At 37.9% G+C, this 22,031-nt stretch overlaps 7 protein-coding genes and 1 non-coding gene across 8 annotated transcripts; 2 read left to right on the top strand and 6 right to left on the bottom strand.

The window, feature by feature from the left end:
* Positions 1-63: 63 nt before the first annotated feature.
* RHIMIDRAFT_196297 (uncharacterized protein) lies at positions 64-1,569 on the bottom strand (the record flags this gene model as incomplete). The annotated part of the gene is made up of 6 exons (XM_023606116.1): positions 64-573; positions 637-847; positions 908-989; positions 1,049-1,176; positions 1,230-1,417; positions 1,471-1,569. 6 exons carry the CDS (start codon positions 1,567-1,569, stop codon positions 64-66), a joined length of 1,218 nt encoding a protein of 405 aa, XP_023471385.1.
* Positions 1,570-5,083: 3,514 nt separating this feature from the next.
* RHIMIDRAFT_10724 (uncharacterized protein) lies at positions 5,084-6,263 on the bottom strand. Its single transcript, XM_023605192.1, has 2 exons — positions 5,826-6,263; positions 5,084-5,777 (listed from the first exon to the last, which is right to left on the bottom strand). The coding sequence occupies exons 1-2, from the start codon at positions 6,003-6,005 to the stop codon at positions 5,385-5,387; spliced, it is 573 nt and encodes a 190-aa protein (XP_023471384.1). The 5' UTR covers positions 6,006-6,263; the 3' UTR covers positions 5,084-5,384.
* On the bottom strand, positions 5,824-6,822 carry RHIMIDRAFT_10720 (uncharacterized protein). The gene is made up of 3 exons (XM_023605191.1): positions 6,707-6,822; positions 6,451-6,656; positions 5,824-6,399 (listed from the first exon to the last, which is right to left on the bottom strand). The coding sequence occupies exons 1-3, from the start codon at positions 6,728-6,730 to the stop codon at positions 6,027-6,029; spliced, it is 603 nt and encodes a 200-aa protein (XP_023471383.1). The 5' UTR covers positions 6,731-6,822; the 3' UTR covers positions 5,824-6,026.
* Positions 6,823-7,422: 600 nt separating this feature from the next.
* Positions 7,423-9,506, bottom strand: RHIMIDRAFT_254574 (uncharacterized protein). The gene is made up of 4 exons (XM_023611103.1): positions 9,117-9,506; positions 8,828-9,057; positions 8,270-8,779; positions 7,423-8,214 (listed from the first exon to the last, which is right to left on the bottom strand). Exons 1-4 carry the CDS (start codon positions 9,280-9,282, stop codon positions 7,522-7,524), a joined length of 1,599 nt encoding a protein of 532 aa, XP_023471382.1. The 5' UTR covers positions 9,283-9,506; the 3' UTR covers positions 7,423-7,521.
* A 1,365-nt stretch (positions 9,507-10,871) lies between these two features.
* Positions 10,872-10,954, top strand: RHIMIDRAFT_t6. Its single transcript has one exon. It is a non-coding gene; the product is annotated as a tRNA-Ser (tRNA).
* A 5,217-nt stretch (positions 10,955-16,171) lies between these two features.
* Positions 16,172-17,162, bottom strand: RHIMIDRAFT_288509 (uncharacterized protein; the record flags this gene model as incomplete). The annotated part of the gene is made up of 3 exons (XM_023613573.1): positions 16,482-17,162; positions 16,387-16,426; positions 16,172-16,325 (listed from the first exon to the last, which is right to left on the bottom strand). The coding sequence occupies exons 1-3, from the start codon at positions 16,972-16,974 to the stop codon at positions 16,172-16,174; spliced, it is 687 nt and encodes a 228-aa protein (XP_023471381.1). The 5' UTR covers positions 16,975-17,162.
* Positions 17,163-17,337: 175 nt separating this feature from the next.
* RHIMIDRAFT_310317 (uncharacterized protein) lies at positions 17,338-17,958 on the bottom strand (the record flags this gene model as incomplete). The annotated part of the gene is made up of 3 exons (XM_023614649.1): positions 17,338-17,716; positions 17,746-17,843; positions 17,902-17,958. The coding sequence occupies 3 exons, from the start codon at positions 17,956-17,958 to the stop codon at positions 17,338-17,340; spliced, it is 534 nt and encodes a 177-aa protein (XP_023471380.1).
* Positions 17,959-20,233: 2,275 nt separating this feature from the next.
* RHIMIDRAFT_221906 (branched chain keto acid dehydrogenase E1) lies at positions 20,234-21,848 on the top strand. The gene is made up of 4 exons (XM_023607446.1): positions 20,234-20,356; positions 20,410-20,781; positions 20,836-21,155; positions 21,216-21,848. The coding sequence occupies exons 1-4, from the start codon at positions 20,276-20,278 to the stop codon at positions 21,763-21,765; spliced, it is 1,323 nt and encodes a 440-aa protein (XP_023471379.1). The 5' UTR covers positions 20,234-20,275; the 3' UTR covers positions 21,766-21,848.
* Positions 21,849-22,031: the final 183 nt, after the last annotated feature.

Genomic DNA, 22,031 nt, shown 5'->3' with positions numbered 1-22,031 from the left:
CTTTTTACAAAAATATATGAATGTGAACAAGAGAACGATTGGTTCGGGAATACATTTTATTCTTTAATGTTCAGCAAGATCCTTCTTGAACTGCTCTTGAACTTTCTTGTAATATTGCTCATTAAGCAAAACTTCAACACCAGTAGCAGCAAGACACTTGGAAGCAGTGATCGTATCCTTGTGAGCTTGAATTGTCTTGGCTGCAGCTGTAAATTCAACTGTATGGTTGGCAGCAGTGGTGTGGATACCGTACAACGGATGGATGACGGGTACCTCATAACTGACATTACCCATGTCAGTAGATCCTCCTCCTCCACTTTCTTGTTCGTATCTTGGTGGGAACTGGATACCATACTTTTCCATGTAGTGTGCATATGTATCAGCCATTACAGAGTTTTGGATCACATCTTTGGTGATACCAATCTCTCGCCAGGTATACTTGACTTGACAGCCAGTGGCTAATGCAGCAGCTTCAAAGCAGTCCTCCATCTTCTTTATTAAACGACCTGCTTGTGATGCCTTGGTCGTACGAACAAAGAAGAAGGCAGATGTGTATTCAGGAATAATATTGGGCTAAGGGAGAAAAAAGCATAAGTCTCTCTCTGTGTGCTATTCGTGGCGTTATTTTATACTTACGGCTTGACCGCCATTTGTAACAATACCGTGGACCCTGTCTGTAGGCATTAACTGTTGACGAAGCATACTGACATTGTTCCACACTTGAACGATAGCATCCAGTGCATTGACACCTTCCCAAGGTGATGCAGAAGCATGGCTAGGCTTACCAAAGAATTCGACACGAACATCGTGAATAGCAATCATTTTGCCATACTGATGGTTAACTGCACTATATATATATATATATATTGTTTATATTACGTTATTTTTTTAGATCATTAATACTTACGCTGGATGGAGCATCAAGCAAACATCAACATTATCTTGGAAGGCACGCTTTTGAACAAGCACGATCTTGCCAATAGATAATTCTAAAAGTGCATAAACGATTAAAACACAGCATTTGAGACATTCATGCCTTTTTTTTTACCTTCAGCTGGAGTACCAAAGAGGATGACCTTTCCAGAGGCCTTACCACTCTCCAAGGCAGCTTTGATACCTATGGCTGTAGCCAAGCCGCTGATAGCAATCAAGTTGTGGCCGCAACCTTGTCCCAAACTGTAAAATATGTTTATTACTTGTTTTTTACAGCATTGTCTTCTATAACTTACCCGGGAAGGCCATCATACTCTGCACAGACACCAATTCTTCTACCGGGTCCATTACTGTATTCAGCAGTAAAGGCAGTATTCATACCATAGGCATGGCGTGTCACTTTGAATCCTTTCTTTTCGAGATACTTTGTGAGGACATAATGAGCATGAACTTCTTTCATTCCTGTCTCCATATTTTCATGCAACTATGGTAACTGTTAGTAATAAGATCGTCTATATATATCTTTGTAATCATTACATCCAAGCTAATAGCACGAAGCTCATCATTGATGGAATCAATAGCATTATTCACTGTATTTTCAATTTCACCAGTGCATTCAATATTCAATTTCTTCATTTGCTTTTTTTATAGAAAAATGAGAGGTAAATATATTTTATAAATCATTTTTTATATACTTGGCATATTTACTTGAATACAGTCCTCATAAGGGGGCAGCTGTTCCATTGGGTCAACAGCAGAATACACAAACTTTTCATCGAGGCTCTTTTTAGCTGGTGCTTCTTGTTTTAAGAATAACTTTGAAAACACGTTTCCGAGGCAACTGGTCTCTGGTTGGTCGTCAGGAAGTCGAATAGGTGCCATATTATGCAATATCAAGAAAGAGAAAAAGAAGAAAGCAAGCTGAAAACAGGGTTTATTCTTTTTTTTTTGAAGCGGAGGGAATTTTTGGAAATATTTAAGCTGTGTCACTTTGCTTTTAGATGAAGAACCGAGCAGTCGGCGATAAATTGTAGCTTTTTTCAAATGGGTTATCGCAAGCAATAAAAGAAAAACTTACTTCATTCCCGCCCTGTTTAGGAACTAATTATAACATGTATCTCTTGAAGGGGCACGAATTCTTATATAGTTTAGATTCGCTCTCGTCTCAAAACCGTTTGACATTCATTTTCCGAGCCGACACACCACAGCGTTACTTATAAAGTGAAATTGTTTGTCCATTGTAAATCAATCGTTGTTGCCTTCGTTTCACACTTCGATGTGGTGGTATGGTTTTCAGGTGAAGAAAAAATTGAATTCGTTATCTTTGAGCCTTCCGTGTGTGAGTTAAAAGGTTTCAAGTAGAATTGTTCAAAAGTATATGATCCATTGGACCAATGAGCGTGCTGTTTAATACTATCAATAGCATTGCCACTTTGTACTATGAAAGCGCTGGAAGCTGACCAAAGTAAATGTGCTTTATATTTCTTTATATCAACGCCAGCGCATCTCATATGGCTTTTAGCCCAATTGGATACCGTGCTAGGCAAGACAGAATGAACAGTAGTTATATCCTTAATGTAGACTAAAAATAACGTGTGGCCTTCTGGTAAAGAAGTACGCATTGAAGAAGCCTTCTTGACAAACATGTGTAATGTTCGGACAGGGCACACGTTTTTCTTCGTCGTATCAGCCACTCCAAGCTTTGATGTCTTAAAGTTTGCTTCTTTGGGTTTTCTGGAGAGAAGAGTAACGCCTACTAGTCTCTCTTGATCGAACGTGAATTGTATGTCACGGAGTGTAAACGCCCCAAGTTCGAACCTGCTCGTCACATTGTTGCTATACCTAATAGAAGTAGTGTCTTCTGCTGAGATATCTTGACTGGAAAGTCTTCAGTGTATCTCCATTTAGTGATATAATCGATCAATAGCTGTAAGTTCCATATTTCTAATTCGTGTAATTCTGAAACATGTATGCTTGACTTACGCCTGACCTTGAAGAATTCCAGAATTAATGGATGCTGGGATATTATTAGTAGTCGTGGGTGCAGTACATTGTACACTGAACTTATGGCTGATCTAGTTACGTTCAGATATTGATCTGACAGATGGTTGCGTTCTATTAAAAGCTTTAATACCGTCTTCGGCTCGTATGCCTTGGATTCAAGTTGGTTGTTATGGCACCAGTTAGCAAAAATACGCCATCCATATCCATACGATTTGCTCGTGCTAGGCCATATCTGTTGATTCAGGAAACTATAGGTATCTGCTGCAACTCCATCCTCTTCCCTTTTGTGCTTGATAACCTCCAGGCGATCAAATTCCAACTTTTTATCTTCATTGTTATCAGCGAGGCGATCGACTTCAGCCTTGTCAGCATGAATCACCAATACTATGTCGGCCACAGTGAAGTGATCAGGGCTGCTTCTTGAACCTTGATGGAGCACAGTCGTCGTATCATCTTAGGGATCAGTCTCCACGGTGGATTCAAATACAAATCCTTCTTCGGCCAACTCTGTTGAAATGCATCCGCTGCTGTCGCTAACGGGCCTTGACAAAGGCTGCAATAAGTCGGAAGCCGGTGATTAGTTCTCGATGCAAAGGCATCTATCTACATGCTCCTCTTTCCTCATATATGCTGTAGGCGCTGGAACCAACGTCTGGGTAATGCCCATTCATAGATTGTAATTCATCAGAGCTATCTGATGTTCCTGAGAAGTTCTTCTTCGTCTTGATCCTCATATGTTTGTCGTATGTCATGATAGATGCTGGCGATTGCTTTGGCGCTGGTGCGGAGGCGTTCAGCGTCTTTATACTTGGAGTTGACGTGTTGGTAGACATCAATCTTTCGTTTCTTAAGCTCTTGGGCGAACTCTTTGTTAACATTTTCACTTGTTGTCCATTCTCCACCTTCAATTTTTGGAACCTCGCGAACAGATAGTCAAATATTTGCTTGTATGGTACTGGGCGAAGACTCATCCAGCTCCTGTTGCATGTCTTGGTGGAGGAGAAATCCCTCGGCTCGCTCAGCTTCCTCGAGCTTAAGCTTTTTGGCAAACTTTTTGTAAAGTTGTTCGACTCCGGTTCTGGCGTAGATTTGCTCATTATTATTCAATGGGATATTTTGCATATTTGTACCACGATGCGCGGCTTTAAGAAGATATGAAGAATAGATGTATTTGTTTTTTATTATTATATATACTGAAAAATAAAGCGGCTTAAGGAATTTTATGCCACCACATGTTCGTTATTCACTTCGGCAACTGCCTGATTCGTGCGAGTAGCAAAAGGTTCTTTGTGTCAAGGGTAATTTTAACATACAGAATTTTACCAAAAACCAAACAAAAAAATTAGACGAATTAAAATTCATTTTTGTACATCTCATAATAGTTCGTCCAAGGGTGATATTTGATTGCACTCACATCATCATTTTTTGGAGGTTATGTATGTTTAGATGCTTACCCTGCCGCGGCGAGATGTGGCAACCACATTCAAGGTGGTGCTTTGTCTTTGAAAGACATTAGGACGACCGTCACCGTTCCAAATAGAGGTCGCTATGGCATACATGTTTTTCGCTGCCATCACATCACGATTCCAAAAAATATCACATTTCTTGCAAAACGATATTTGGTGGATATAATAAGCATTTTCCCCTGTTCCAACTTTAAGATACTTCAGGTCTTGTTCACGGCGGGAATTGCAGGTCTACATATTAAAATAGAATATTAGAGTAATATTTCTATAGCATGAATATGTATTTAATTTGTACTAACTTTGGGAGTATTCTATTCGCTAATGTCAAGAAGTAACAGTTCACCAAGCTTTTCGCGAAGCTTGAGCTGTCTGTATAGCTTATCGGAGGCACCCCATCGTAGACTTTTGAGCTTCACATGATCCTTATTTTTAGTTACTTAAATTCATACAGTCTTTTTAAAAAGTAAAGTCGAATTTTTGCGGTTTTATAGTATAATTTATACGAAAAAGCGACAAGTCAGCGCGACATCTCTTTCTGGAAATGGTGTAAAAGAAAACAGCACAGTTCTGACTTCAATTTTTATTAAGTAAGAAACCGAACTATATGTGACTGTAGAACATAATGTCTACCGTTTCCATTGACTGGTTTAGAAGCAGTGATTAAGTTAGTGTACCATAGCACGCTATCCATTATTTTATTTACTTAGTCTTATATAAAAAGTTACATTTTGTGAAGGCTCAAGTTGCCTGGACATGAGCCAGGGTCTTTAATCTCTTATTAACGTGAGTGTCAAGCGGATGGTTATGGGGTTCTCTTTGAAATGCAAACAGTCCCGTTTCAGTTAATACAAGGTCGTTCCTCATGATGTATAATGGCTCCGCTTGATGGTGCTGTTCAATCTCTAGTTTTGTCAAATAATCCATCCTTAGTTCCTGCATTATGGTAAGTATATATTAAAAGAATAGCTTTGTCATATTGTTTCAAAATACCTCCAGATGCTTTATCTGAACAAAGCAAATAGGACAGTGCCAGAGCTGAAGGTCTGCATGATGATCAAAAAATGTAGAGGCATCAAAACACGATTTATGTTTGCAATATATGCTTTTCACTGGGTGCTGTAGCCTTTTCTGTGTCAGTGGGTCCTGCAGTAGGCTAGATTCGATCATTTCCATGTCAAAGCTTCTTTTTCCTCTATCGTCAACACAAGTAGACATACACGTCATAAATATATCCTCTGTACTATCTAAATGGCCACTTTCTTTCTGTTTCAATACTTGTATCATCATTTGCTGAGTTATTAGCGGATAAGGACTTGACTGAATGGATTTGTACATGATTTCTGTAGCTGTCTGCATATACAGCTGAGATACCAACTACATAAAAGTGTTACACTTGTCCTCACTTGTTAGAAATAGATGTACCTCGTTTGAGGGTATTCTTAACACTGCACATATAGATATGTGACTTATATTTCGCTCATTTTCGTCTGCTAGTTCAACTTCAAGGCTTATATATCGCCTCAACTCTGCTTTCTCTGTCTCATTTGTCACTGATCTTCGTCGAACGTACTGTTTAATTTGTTGACTAATGTCAATATGCATAAATCCTCCATTTACAAGTTTCTACAAAAACCGAATATGAATCACAGTGTTGGCTTTGACATTCTTTATGTTCACCTGTTGCCTCCCTGTCCACACCTGATTCGAATTTATAATCAAGGACTTACACAGAGGCTTCAATAATGTCTTGGTGGAATTCCACAAGTAAAGGTGATATTCAATATTTTGTATCGACTTATTGTCATTTACTGCATCAATTCTATCAATTGATTTCTTCAAGATATGCACAGGGATCTTAATAGTGTGCTTCAATAACCGCTGCTCATTTTGCCAATTCACATCAACACGAAACACTTCATCCAGCCTTTCAAACATTTCGGTCGTCGGCGCATAGTCGTACGCTAATGGATCCACTGTGCCATACTCCTTTTCTCTACTATAAGAAAATGAGTCCTAACCGATTCTTGTGATTCTATTTTAATATTACCACTCTCGATAATCTCGGTACGCAAAATTTCTGGCTCTAGCCGCTGAGTATCCAGGATAAATGGTTGATAACAAGTATTTTCCTAGCCGATGCGTCTGTAAATCGGCTATCAGTGGTTCTTTATCATGTAGAAGATGGTGCTCTGAAAGATAACGATAAATAGCCTCCAGCTTGCGCTTCTTTAAACGAAACAGCATGGTAGGGACCTAAAGAGAGGTCAATTGAATTAATCCAAGATAAAGTTGAAGATGCCTACGAGTTCTCTTATATGAAACTTCATGCCTATGATCTCTCCAAGCTTACATATCTGTTCAGCAGTTAAGATATGTGGTTTTTGTCTAAGGCTGCTTTTTCTATTGTACAAAAGGTTCATTTAATGGGGCTTTAAAAAAAAAAAAGAAAAAATCGATCTGTATTATGCACTTTTTTTTTATCTATTGTTTCAGGGTGACTTAGCTCCTTATTTGGCAGGTATTGTCAAAAGAAAATCACTCGAGCCTTTAGACTACTGAGCTTTGTATTCCTGATCTGCTTAACCCTCCTTTAGTTTTATCTAAAATATTTTTTTACTGGCTTCAAATCCTCTAACTACACTCAGTCCTCATACAGCTGAGTGAAAGTATCCTTCACAAATGACTGCAAAAAGAGAGCACATATCATATGACTAAAGCACATTTTATTATTACAAAAAAAAAAAACTAAGTCTATCTGCAGCACCTTCCTTTTCCGATAGTCCTACATAAAATCAGTCTCACCAGCATAGCTATTACGTTATCAATTAACCGTTAATCTAGGGTAGCACTTGACCCTTTCTTATTTCAAAAGACCCATGAAGCTCTTATGTGTGTTTGAACATGAATTGTATAGTTAGACAAGAATAGAAAAGGAAGAATGATGGCCCTACATTTATTTTATACTCAAAAATATCAAGCTCATTTTATGTATTATTACATACTGTCTTTTAAACAATAAAGAAGACATAGAAAATCAACTAAAATATTAATTGTTATTGATCTTGTAATATGTGCGAGTAATTTCTGAAAAAATGCACTGTAAAATACAAACTCTGATTTAATACAACTTATTGAGTAATGAAGGATTGGCGGTAAGATTATCCATAAGTGAGTTTGCTTTTCCATATTTTTCTAGTAAGTCTGCTTCTACTGACTTGTCTTCTTGTTTCATCAACGACTGACCAGGGTCAAATAGGGCAGCCGATAATAAAGCCTGCTGATAAAAGTCAGTCAGCTGCATGAGCGCTTCCGGACTTGGTGTGCTTTGATAGGAGAAGTTTTGACTACCACTTCCCTCGCTTAAACTATCCAGCTCTCGCTGTTGATCAGAAAGTGGTGGGGCCAGGATAAAGTCCTGCAACATGTTTGATGGATATTCATCATGAGCAGTGGAGCTACCTTCCTCTGTGTCTTTAGTGACGCTCAGGTTACAATCGTCATCTTCAGCAGCTGGAGAAAAACAGTAATCGTGAAAGTCAAGGGTCACGGTTGTTCCCGAATAACAAGAATCTCGTCGCTGCTTGCTTTGAGCATCAAATTCTTTTTGTTTCTCTTCCAAAACCTTTTCAGTCAATAGCACTACCTTTTGGTCTGTTGTTGATGGTTCAGGTTCTGCGGGTGCGAATGATGGAGGCTGGCGTGGTGCAAATTTACGAGGCTTCAGGTCTGTAGTGAATTGATATCTATACATATCCAGTGCACGCTGCAGTAAATTTTTCCTATTCGCCAATTGCCGAGGGTTTAACCAGGCCTAATTTAAGTTAGTACAGGGTTTAAAGAAGGGGGGCGTGCCGAATAAAACTTACAAGTTTCCAACCAATCTCATTGCACTTTATTTCATCTATCCGTCTTTGACTCAAATTGGGTGTATCGGGTGCAATCGCCATTGCTCTAGGAAACACACAGTTATTCTTTCTGAATTCCATATCAACAGCATCCAAGAGAACTGATTCAATATTGATGCGAATGCGACATTTATTTCCATTCTTTTCTTCAATGAGGAGCGTTTTGGGTATTTTATCATTATCGGATGAACATTTCATTGATTTTCCAGGAGGTGTGTCTTCATCCTCACGGTGTTTACGTTTGCGTAGTGTTCCTTTCAGTAACTTCTCCTGTCTGGCTACACGTCTGGACCGCATACTAGGATATCTGTTTCTATATGAATCGACTGCACGCTGAATAAGTCCTCGTTTGCCGGCTAGTTCTTCCATATTTAGATAAGCAAGTTTCCATCCAAGGACGTTACACTCAGTTTCATACGTCCATCTGTTGCCTTGATATACTTCTCTTGGAAGATTAGCTCGTGGATACACCTAAATAATGATTAAGATGTCGTAGAATACAACTAAAATTGTCTTTACGCAGTTCTCTTTTTTAAACTTTTCGTCCAGTGTGCCGATATCCACTTTATCGAGATCTGTTCTTATACAATATTTACGTAATGTACGATGATGGGAGTATACGAAACTGACCCATTCAACGCCATCACGCAATTCTGTTGTTGGCTCGTGAATGGATAAATAGGATGACTTATTACTGCTGTTATTGTTTGGGTTTGTTGACATCGTCTGCTCTTGTGATTTATTTTTTTCTGTTTTTAAACCAGAGATAAGACAAGGATACGTAACATAGGGGGGCCATGGTGTTTACCTTCGTTCAATTTCTTTGCCTTTATCTTATTGACTGCTTCTTCAAGTAAACTAAGCTGTTCATTCGATAATGTTTCTAATAATATTTCTGCTTTTTCAGTTGGATATACAAGGTCGTTAACAGAGAGCTGTAGTTCAGGGCTATTCATATCATTGTTGGTTGTCATAATATATTAAAAGAGAGAAGGGGAAGGGAGGATTTTATATAAAAATAGTAAAATAAAAGTGGGGGTGGTTGTAATAGTGGTTTGGGTTAGATAAAATATAAGTTTCGCGTTTAAAGAAGAAAAAAAAAGAGAAAGTTTTTCTTTTTTCCCTGTTATTTGTATGGGCTCGATTAAATTGTATTCATGGATCAGCAGTCACGAATCTGGGTCTTTTTAATCCATTGTTTTTTTTTTTTCTTTGTCAATGAAATCGTCTTTTAAAGAAACAAGCAACAGGTCTTACCCAAATTTGAGATAACCTAGTCCTTTTTTAGACATGCTTCAGCATTGATCATCCCTTCATTGGCACATCAGACGGTATCTTTCGCTTTAGTCTTGTATTTATTATTTTTATGATGTTCATCACGAGCTATACTTAAAAAGCTACACCTCCGTCTACAAGTATTTATACAGCTTTCTCTGCTCTTTCGGGTTAAATGGGGTTTTCAACAAGGCACCTCAAGGCTCTCTTGACAGATTGCCATTAGATTTCAATAAGCGAATTACGGTATGCTTTGCACGCCAGTCAGCTCATTTCAATTAGAATCAATGCTTTTATCGTTAATCTAAAAATGAACGTGAATACTTTTGGGACTCTTTCGAAATATGAGGCTTTCCATGCAAAGGGCATTTAGCCAATGTCTTGGGAATTTATTACTTAGCTTGTGTTAAATGTGTTGTGCCATCACAACATTATCAATAAATATTTGTAGTAATCGTTATTCGGTTAGGAGTTCTTCCATATATGACCTATCTATGTGAACTTACTCTTAGGGCGCCGTTACAATATCCATATGAAATGTCTGTGCTCTAACTTCCAGGACAACGGTTCCTTATTCGACAAGACATTGTCAGATCATGTATTACCTCATCCACAAGGCACCTCGAACATACGTCGAACCAATAGTTAATACTAGTTAGGTTCTTCCCAGTTATTCCCATTGTAGCTGGACGCTTATAGGTACGCTCTCGATATCCAATTATCATTATTGATTGTAGATGTTAAAAGTATAAATACCATTGTTTTATTCATCGTAAATAAAGATATCATATATTTCAGTCTCACTGACTTATTGTCCTTTTTCTATTCTCTTCTCATTAGTTTTTGTCTCTTACCTTTGTACTTGGCAAAACAAAATGCATGCATCGAATTCTGATTTTCATTAGTAGCTATTCATTAATCTAAATACTGAACGCATAGAATGCGCAACTTGAATGAACATCATAACAACATTACATCTGGTCAGATGTTGCATCAAGCACATCAATACATGTTCAAATTAAAAGCCATAGCAAATGTACCAGTACCATTATTCTGTATTAAATTTACTGCACGATCGCAACTACAATTTTGTGCTTACGAGATAATAGTACTCTTTCCAAAATCGTCAGATTCGTCTACGATATCGTGCGTGCAAAGGAGAGGAATCCTTCTGTTATAGACGACAAAGACGTGCAGAAATACAAGCCCCGAATCACGTGAGAATCACGTGAGAATCACGTGAAATTTCTAAAATATATAAATCATTAAGTTCAGCTCAAAAAAATTTGACAATTTGACCGAGAGGCCTAAGGTGGCAGACTCGAAATCTGTTGTGCTCTGCACGCGCAGGTTCAAATCCTGCAATTGTCGACATATTTTTCCATATTTTTCCTTATGGTTACACAAATTTCCAAATATGTTGATGCCGCTAAAGTGTCGTTTTCTTTCACAGAGATTCTTTTTATGAAAATCAATAAGTATGTCAAAATAGCAAGTTAAAAAAGCTCGTCATTTTATTTAATAAAAATGAAGACTTATTTATATTATTTAACATATGCTGCGGGTGTTGTTCTATTTGCTTAAGATTATGATTAATGATGTCAACAATTACTGCGGAGGATGATGTCGATAGACTTCTGTTAAGCTGCGGTTGAGCTGCGGTTATCATCTTGTCAAAGTATAGTCAAAAAGGGAGTATTATGTAACATACTAAAAGTGGCATAAAAAGTACGACAGAAGCAATTTTTGCCTTGTCTAAGTTCAAAACTCATAGGAGTGGGTGTGGGGTAAAGAGAGACACCCACAGCTGGATGACCGACGACCCACTCGCCTGTCCTTACCTTGGTCTTTTAAAAGCCTCCTACCTCCATGGCCATACCCCTCCGACTTGGACAGCCTTGTCTTCCTTGTGTGACAGATTTGGCACTTTTGCACCACCTAGGGAGCATTAGTACTCCGTCAGTCATGACTGACTGTGCCTAAATATACTGAACGCAAAAGATGCCGATAAGGGTAACTCTGTGGAACTGAAACCTGACAACTTTAGTTGATAAATTAACTTTAGTTAATTTAACAACTAAGGTTAACTTATCAACAACCGTTGATTTCAAGAAAAGGAAAGCCAGCAAAAATCAAAAAAAAAAAAACTGGCAGTTCACCTTATCTTTTTATTTTATCATATACAATAAACAGACAACCTTTTTGGTTATAAAAGTTCCTGATCTCTTCTTTTTATCTTTTATTTTACTTTATACTTCACAGTTTGATCAACTTTAAAAGATCTGGTGGTCACTTCAAACACCTAAACCTATAAAATCTCAAGAAAACTCTCTATATTAACAACAACCCTTACAACTCCTAAGGAGAATAACAATACAATCTTACAGTATAAATACTCTTGCTCGTTGCGTCCTTCTTGGACAAGACATTGAATATTTGAATAAAACTATCCCTCTATCCTTATATTCTTTCACCTTTCTTATAAATCCTTTCTTTAAAAGATTTATAATACTTTTTTTATTTTCTTTTCTTTTCATTATTTACTTAAAATCCTTTCCGATCTAGTACCAACCTCATACTACTGATCGGAATAGTCCTTGTACCTTTTTATTTTTAACCAATTACTTTATTTTTATATTTTATAACTCAATTGCTTATTTGATTTGTTATAGATCTGGTGGTCACAAACAAGCAACCTACTCGTACAAGAATATCTAACTTTTACAAGACTTAACGTCTCCAAAACTCTTTAAATCCTACTTTAAACTATTATATATAAGGTAACCTAACAAGACATAACCCGCCACATTGTAATTAATCCCGAGATCAGTAATTCCCATGTGTATTCCTCAATGTTTTATTTCCTAATTATGCAACTTAATTGCTTATTTGATGGTCGTATTTAATTTGACTTTACAGATTAAGCTCACAGCACCAACAGCTCGTTTCGTCAATACACCTTTTATTTCTGTAGCCAATTATTCCCAGCTTTACACCTCCAAAAATAATGACGTGCTGCATTTACACTGTAAACATCGACAATCTATTCAGAAAAAGGTGTATATTGTTGCCTAATCTATCTAGGAAAAAAGAGGCGAACTAGAGTTGGCACACAATAGTGACATCAAACAAGATCGTGCTCAAGGAATCTACGCCTTTACTTCCAACTTGTCAGAAAGTAAAGCTAATACCGCCGCTGTATTAAAGATAAAATTAATGTGGATGAAAAAGCTTTACACTTTGTTATTCTTCTTTCTTCCTGAACTCTTATCGTCGAAACAGTTCTTTCATCAATTGATTCAACCTTCAATATACCTCAGCAGCAAGTTAATATTCGACATTTCATCAAAAGCATTGAAAAAAAATAGTACTCTCATTGACGTCACTGACATCAAAGACCTGAATCTCGCTACGAAAGCATTCCAAGCCTTCAATGATGCTTATTAGTAACGGAGACGCGATTTACTTTGAAAGATCTCTCAGCGCTCGCAAACATCTCAACAGGACATTTATTGAGACCCAATAGACTCTAGGCAGTAAAGAACATAATACACTGGTTAATGAAGGCATCGCTCTGGCCGATAGTAATGTAGTCAAAGGCTATCCTCATCTGCCTATGGATGCTTAAATTGTTCGTTTGAAACTTGAGCGTTTACCTCTGCAACCTATTAAAAAATTGACTAAAGCCATGGAGACTCGACTATTCTGTTTTGGTGTTGGTTACGCTATTTTGAATATTGGCCCCAAATCTAGCCCTGGAAATACTTTGAAAACACTCAAGAGAATAATGGGATCTAAACCAAGAAAAAGCCTATGATAGAGTTCGTCCGCTGTATCTCAAGAAGACTCTCCTTCGTTTCAGATTTTCTTCCATCCTCATAGACTCTCTGGGTGTCCCAGAAAATGGTCCTGCAATGAGACGAAATGCCTCCATTCTGTCATATCTGCCAGTCGGGAGGGGGGAAGGGAGGGCCACTGTCGAGCTGACTGTTTCGATCTGAGAAATTTCACGGAATGCTATTATTTTATCCTACGTATCTTCAATATCTCAAACATTTTTTATTGTTAATTACTGTCCATCATGAATTATATTTACTTCTATCGCTAAATGCTCGAGTTATGTTATTGCACAATATCAACACATCCAAAGGCCATGTAGAATGGAACACTTGGAATAGTAACCAAAATAACAAAAGATTTCTTGGTGTACAAAAAGGACAACAGTCAGGAAGAAGCCCCAAAAGAATGATGAGATATACATCTGATAACCAATTCATTTTCAACGATTCACAAAGTACAACGTCTAACAGTGCCAAAAGTTGCTATTTCACTGAAGCACTTTAAACATTATGACTCACTTTACATTGCAATGCTAAGAGTTCGAGAAGCGGGAAACTTGAGATTTTTGTCTACAAGCAAGAATATAACAACATTTCTATCCATACAAATCAACAAATAATAGCATCCATAAAAGAAATAGAGGCCCATTTATTTATTTTTTATTATATCTTCGAGGAACAAACCATGGCTTCCGTTACTTCCGATAGAACTATCAATCCAGCATTCTCGGATGGTTCTTCTCCTTCTGATCTTGGCCGCAACTCGGATTCCATGTTGGTTGACTCGGCTTTGCCCTTGTCTTCTGCTCGAAGGGAAGAGTACTTGATATCTACGAATTTAGCCCAGACAGGAGGCGAAACGGTGGGTTACCTCGAAGCTTTTAGTTATGCAAGAGGTGCAGGTGATGATACGGCCACCGACGGAGCACTCACGGAGATGAAGTGTACGAAAAGGCAGATTGCAGCCATTCAAGAGTACAGCTCTGTCTTCAAGAGCATAGATCTGCGCAGTGATACCAAGACTAGTGGTAGATCTGGCATGACTTTGTCTCACAGGGATCTTCAAAGTTCCAATTGGCCTCTAGCTTAGAGGCTGATTACAGATGGAACCCTACAAAATATGTTATACTAGATAACCATTCCTAACCTATTGAATACAAATGGAATATGGCCTAGCTATTGACCTTTTCTCCAATTCCCAGGTGCAAAGATTCGAAGACATTCAAAATAGGTGCATAAGGATGATGTGCATAAGGATGATCTATGGTACTCGCGATCGTTTTTCTATCAAAGTAATGTTGCATTTGGCAGACATTCCTACTATGAACGAAAGAGTACGTATTCTATAGGCTTAATTTTTTTTTTTCGCTTCCTGGATGTGCCGGACAAGTCTCTGTTTGGTTACCTTCTCCCACATGTACAACACCTTCGAGGATATTAGTGGCCCAACATCATTAAAGCTGCCCTTTGGCGCGGCCTACCTACCCCTCAGAACAGCCTAACTATTCGTGCCCTCTACTTCATCAAGCAGGACTATTTACAACAAGGCTTACGACAACCAATACATGGTTATGAGTCAAAGCTTCTCTCATTTTGGTACCCCCAATCTATATATTGATCCAGCCCTATATCAAAGCTGCTGGAGTATTTTGGTACTGGTGTCAAAGTGTTATTTGTTCAACTACAACACTATAGCATGTTAGCTAGAAAAAGCTCGTTTCAGTTAAAACCATCGTTTTGAATATTTATGGAATCGAATAGTAATGCCTTTTTGATATGTGTGTTAATATGTAACCTTGTGGATACCCATGGCACACCAAGAGCGTAGCTGCTGTATTCGTTCACACCTTGGCTGGTTGCCTGGAGGCCGATCACGGTCATATCCAAGACACATCTCTCTTGTCTGCTTACCCAGCCACACGTCATTGAATGCATTCAGATGCACTGAAGATTATACCTCCCGCTCTCCATCTTAGATCTCCTGTCGTTCCTCCTTAATAAGCTACCTTTGAGCCCTCGGATTTATCCCAAGGTACGCTGACCCTTGGCGGTTTTATTGGCCGATCATCTGTTCTATTCTTTCTGAAGTAGATCTGCTTCAATACGGCTGCTTCCCACAGGAAATCAATTCTCTAGGCGAGCGTTTCCTCCATTGACTTGATGGCATCGACAAACCTTTTAGCTCCTTCCACCATTCACTTTCACTTCACTTTTTTTGTCCTTGCTCCCTAAGGAGTTTTTAGTTTCCATTACTTTGTTTCTGGAAGGTATTATCTGTTCATGATCTTATGATAATATGGACACAAGAAGAAGTCAATAGAATTTATTTATCTGTTCTTTGCTATGAAGCTTAGTAACAGAAGGGTGGTTATTACAACCCAGGTCGCGCTTTTTTTTTATTTCCTTCTCTCTAAAGACTCATTGTATTGTTGAATAGTAGTGATTATTACTCTCTTCGGTAGTAATATCCCCTTATAGAAATCTATAAAATAGAATCAATGCGTATTTATTTCTAAAGTCGAAGTTTGGATGTTTACATTTGCATGGAAACTAAAGGGGTGTTACTATCATTCAAAACTCCAGAGTCATCATAAAGAGGCCAGAATCTCTTTATGACTTCCTTTCAATATTTTGCGTTTATTTTACTTGACGTTACTTGAGTTAATAATATTATTGTATAATTTGTATTAACTAAAAGACTAATGAATAACGTATTGTTTATTTTATACTTATCGAGGCGTTAAGGAATTCACTGCCGTTGATCAACAGTCCAAATATCTGCATCGTCAACTATATCAACAAACTCCTTGGGCGCCTTTGGTTCACTTCTAGGCTCATCTTGAATGGAGACAGATTTCTTAAACATAAATGATATAGCATATCCATCAGTGATGATCATATTTCTACAGTGATAACGTTTGTTTAGTTCAAAAATAAAAGTCATGTAAGCATACGTATGCAAACTTCTTTGAACATGAACTCAAGCTTTCAAATGCCTTGTAGCCTATTTTTGAAAAATCAAAGATATTAAAGTACCATAAAGTTAAGTTATTATTCACTCTTTTGACCTCGTTTGATCTCGTTGTCACATTGTTTGGCAAGCTTCCAGAAAGATTGAGCATCAATCTGTATACTCTTAGGATCAGCCTTGTACAAGGGAAGTAAAGAAAAGTATCTTGATCCTCGAGGGTCAGTGTATTTGAGAGGTATGAAGGCCATGACTTGAGTTCTTGCTTGTACTGTTTTGATAAAGATTTGAACAGTGTCAATATCCTTCTTATCAATATTTCTAAGCTTGCTTGTTATTTCCAAGGTCTTGTTGGAATTGATAACGGTCAATGCATTTTCTTTCAAATTCTTGACAAAAGGAAGCTCTTGTAACTTTCTATGAGCATAACTGCTTGATGCTTTGTCTTGAGGTTTCATTTCTTGGATGAACTTCTTTTGTTCTATTTCTTTCTGTATAAAGTGTAACCATTTCATGTGGCATCGAGGCTTGGCATACAGATTAGCTTCACTTTGTACGTCAGTATCATTGGAAGCATCGTACATTGACCAGAAAGTAAGAAAGTTATTGGCAGTGGTTTCATATCGTTCAATTCGGTCAACAGTGGGTGATCAGGAAGACTCGGGATTTATCTTTGCTGAAAGATATGCTTTGCTAAAGGCTTGCGCTGCGTGACCGTTAAGCGATCATCACAGAAGTAAAGAGAAGTCTTTTCTGATAAGACATTAAGGATATGTCTGAGAGCCCTGTCTTCGTAAGTAGAGCATACATAATTACGGACTAATGTTTCATACTGCTTAGCCATAGAACATACAATGGTCATATATCCTTTACTTGCGTACTTATCCAAATCCGATTGAGTAAGAAAAGTAGGTTCACAAAAGGCTTTGAAGCACTTCTTGGTACTATCAGAGGCATGTGAGAAGCCCCAAGAGATAGTAATTAGCAAAGATGGATCCAGTGTATACCAATTGAGTGACATGGTCAATTACTTCTTGAATCAGGGTAACGAACTTGGGATATCTGCAAGTATTAGCCAAAGATTCCTTGGTTATAGAAGTTTTCTCGATGGTATCCCTGGGCTTTGGAAACTCCGTTTTTGATTTATTCATAGGACACAATTTGCTGAAGGAGCGAGAGTGATCGGTTCCACCACAAGAAGTACATCGTACTTGTTTTTGCTCAGTACCTGTCGCCTTGTTCTTTTCTTTCTCCTTTTTAAGCGCTTCGGTCTTATCAACCTTGTCTTGATATTTCTTGGAGGCCTTGACAGGAGCAGAAGTACGGCTAGTAGAAGGAGGAGGAGCGGATAATACATCTTGAACACACGTATCGTTATTGCCTGCAGGTATAGATTTGAGAAATCAGGAGCAGATGTGTCTTCTTTAACAGCTTTCAAAGTAGTATGGACGTTCTTGCCTATTATAATATTCAGTTATAAAACAGATGGTAATAATAGATATCATCTTTACCTTTTCTAAGCAACGACGTTTCTTGAAAGTCATCATCATTTGCTTCAAAAGTTGCATTTTTGAATAAATTTGTTTGCGTTTGTGCAAACAAAGAAGGGAACCCACGATCGACGACTAAATGAACCTTTAATAAATGCCATATTCAACTTTATAGCTTACATGCCTTTCCCCTTATTTCGCTTCATGTTGAAGTAAAAAAAAGAAAAAAAGAAAAGTAACTGTGGATAGCCTTGTTATGTTAAATTAACGATCGACAGCATTTTTTATTAATTGATCATGTTTCCTTTAATAGTAAAATGTTTCTACAATGAAAAAAGCACACCACTCTTGACACATTGTACATTTTACTGTGATCCTCAAAGCATTTTATTTATAAAAGACATGGATAAGGATACTAAAATGGCACAAGGTGGTCATGGGCCATCATCTAACATAAGGAACAATGGTCGAAGAAGCAACAGTAAAGAGGGAAAAGAAGAGGTACAAACCCTGACGTCACTCATATGTTCCATGAGGAAATAAAAATACGTAGTGGGTGGGTGTATATGCAGCATGTGTCTGGCTTATACGTTGGGAGTACTACTCAAAATTCTGTCCTTGACGGAGACTATCATTTCTATTGCTGCTTCTCAAGGTAAGAACGATGCCGCGGAAGTTCCTGTCGCTATACTCAATAGGAATAACTGCGGCAAAGTCCTCCATTGTGGGTAAATCCTGGACACGCCTGTCGCCTCCTTAATGAAACGCATTCTTATCGATGGATTTATATAAGGTGATCTGCTTTCGGTAGAACGGTTGTTATTAAATCTATCTTCACTGTTGCTGCTGAAGCTTTCATGGTTGCTTAATATCTCATGCATGACGATAAACGTGTGCTAAGGGATTGCACTGGGAAAGCACAGTTGAAAGATTTTCTATAACCTCCTGCTTCATATTTTCATTCCGTACATCCATATTCTCTGCTCTCCGTGCGCTTAGACAGAGTCTTTTCCCAAGCCGAAGAACAGCGCAAGCTACTCTGCAGTTGATACCAAAGATTAGCCACATTACCTTTGGGCCTCGCGACGATCTATCAGTCTTGGGACCTCAGGTGCCAGCGCCTGATAGATTTGACAACAGCTTCTTTTGGATACCCCATGTGCTCATTGGACAATCCCAAATCCTACGCGGAAATCCAATGCAATGCCTATTCCAACTGTCAAGGTATCTTCTAGTCAGCTCCGATTCTTATGACACAAAGACTTTGATTTGCTAACACACCACGCCATCCGCCTTTGGCTCTGCCTCATTCACTGCTTCTTCGACCTCAGTATTGGCAAACTTTTTAGTCTCTGACTATACATCCCAAAGCCTTCACGCCATGGTTTCGTCTGCTACATGGCTACATTCCTACGGCTGCTTTACAGCATGCCTGGAATCCTAACGTGACCATCTCTCCATTGTGCAGACTCTGTCAACAAGACATTTAAACACACCACTATCTCTTTGCGAGCTGCTCCTCAAACTCAACTTCTGGTCCTCCATTTTTAAGAGATATGCTCTGCCGGACAAGTTTCTTATTGCAGATGAAATATGATCTGTGCTCACTTTTTTTGTCCTGGTAGACGAGCAACAACAGTCGATACGAACGTTCTTTGTTTCTTTAGCGTGGGTATCGCAACTATATGGAAATACTACTTGCGGCGTGTTTTCGATGACAATCCGTAGTATGCAACTGCAGTTATCAACAGTTTCGAATTGGAGCATAGCGGATTCCTCTCGTCATTACCTTTTGAACGGAAGTTATCTTCTACGATAGACACATAATTATTTTAAATAAGGGTCATACTTTCATGCAAAAAAAAAGCATTAGTGTTATAGAATGATTAGCTTGTATTAATGAATTGGATTAAACTGGAAAGGGTTTAACTTAAGCTAAAGTCACCAAAGAAAAGTAAGAGCTGATGACTTGATTTTACATTGCTTCTCTTAACCCTGAGGCTTTTAAATGTACTATATCTAATAGCATTTGGATTTGCCAGACTAAAATAGAACACTTTATCAAAGTTAACTATATCTTCTTATCCTCTTGCATATTATTTAAATCAATAAAGAAAAATAAAAATTGATATTATATACACACATTAATTGAAATTGGAAAAAAAAGAAAGTAATTTATGCATAATCAAATAAAATCATTGCATTTTTACCATCTTAATAGCCATGTTTCATCCTGCACTGGTTCTCTAAGTGACAGGTACAGTCATTCCTATTTTTCCCACGCAACAAGCTTAAAATGGAAAATGAACAAAATTTCACACGGTGAGTTATATGGTTTGTTTATCTATATTTGATTCTCTCTTTCTTTCTTTCTTTCACTTCTTTTATCTTTAAAATGCTGAGAGCACATCTGAGACGTAGTCTACAAAATGTAGCTTTATTATCTCAAAGAAGGTCTTTTGCAGCTACTACAAAGGTTAGATTCATTTATATACATCATCTATAACAGATGTTAACTTTTTTTTTTAGCTTCTGAATAATGCTTCAGTCAATGTGGCTCAAACAACTAGTGATGAACCTGGCCGTTCCAATAAATCATTATGGGGCTCAACCGATCGATTCACAAATGAATTGAAATTTATGCAGCAGATCGAGTCTTTGAAGGCTTATCGAGTCATGGATCATACCGGCACTGTCTTGGATCCGGAACACGATCCCAATCTTCCAAGAGAAGAAGTCCTTAAATGCTACAAGAGTATGGTTCTACTTCATACAATGGATGGTATTCTGTATGATGCTCAACGCCAGGGTCGTATTAGTTTTTACATGACACACTATGGTGAAGAAGCCATGATTGGAACAGCTGCTGCTTTAAAGCCTGAAGATGTTGTATTTGGACAGGTAAAGTGTATTAGCTTAGATACATTGTATGTTTAATCAAATTTCTCCGTTCAGTATCGAGAAGCCTTTATGCTGGTCTATCGTGGTTTCACACTTGATGAGTTCCTTAATCAATGTTTCTCAAATGAATTAGATTATGGAAAAGGACGACAAATGCCTGTCCACTATGGTTCCAAGAAATTGAACTTTCAGACAATCTCTTCTCCACTTGGCACACAGATCCCTCAAGCATCAGGCGCTGCATACGCATTAAAGCTTTCCGGGGCCAATGCTTGTACATTGTGTTTCTTTGGTGAAGGTGCTGCATCCGAAGGTGATTTCCATGCTGGTTTGAATATGGCTGCAACCTTAAAATGCCCTACCATCTTTTTCTGGTAAGGAAATTATAGTTTATCTCGTATAGCTTCATTCTAACATTCTTTTTTTAAAAAAAGCCGTAACAATGGCTTTGCTATTTCAACACCATCCTCTGAGCAATACAAAGGTGACGGTATCGCCAGTCGTGGTATCGGCTACGGTATCGATACTATTCGCGTGGATGGTAATGATATTTGGGCCATTTATAATGCCACAAAAGTAGCCAGAGAGATTGCTGTCAAGGAGCAGAGACCTGTTCTGATTGAAGCAATGACTTATCGTATTGGTCATCACAGTACTTCTGATGATTCTACCAAATATCGTGATAGAAAAGAGGTTGAAGAACGAGCACAGTTTGACAACCCTATCACTCGATTACGAAGATACATTGAAGCCAAGAACTGGTGGAGCCCACAAGAAGAGGAAGAGTATCGCAAGTCAGTAAAAAAGGAAATTTTGAAAGCATTTAGTGCTGCAGAAAAGAGAAAGAAGCCTGCTATTAAGCATCTATTTACTGATGTTTATGATGACTTAACACCCAACTTGGTTAGACAACAGAATGAATTGAATGAGCTTATAAAGAAATACCCAGAATATTATAATACAGATGATTTCGCTTCATCATAATCTTTGTCATCCTATTTATACAAGTTTGGTTTACATGTTTATATTTTAAAAAATAAAAAAGAATCTATTGTCTACACAAACATGAATAACACTTGTTCTAATAATCTCACTGTCTGAATCCATGGGAGCAATAGTCATGGGTCTATTGTCTGTTTGCAAGTTGACGTTTAATGATAATAAAAGCGCCCTTTATGCACACACACATTGCTTTTCACCTGTTACTCAGATATTCTCTTTTTTTTTTTTTTTTTTTTTTTTTTTTTTTT

This window comes from Rhizopus microsporus (assembly GCF_002708625.1).
Source record: "Rhizopus microsporus ATCC 52813 unplaced genomic scaffold scaffold_1, whole genome shotgun sequence".
Classification (NCBI taxonomy): Eukaryota; Fungi; Mucoromycota; class Mucoromycetes; order Mucorales; family Rhizopodaceae; genus Rhizopus; species Rhizopus microsporus.
The sequence above is the reverse complement of the archived record's forward strand: the minus strand, read 5'-3'. Positions and strand labels throughout refer to the sequence as shown.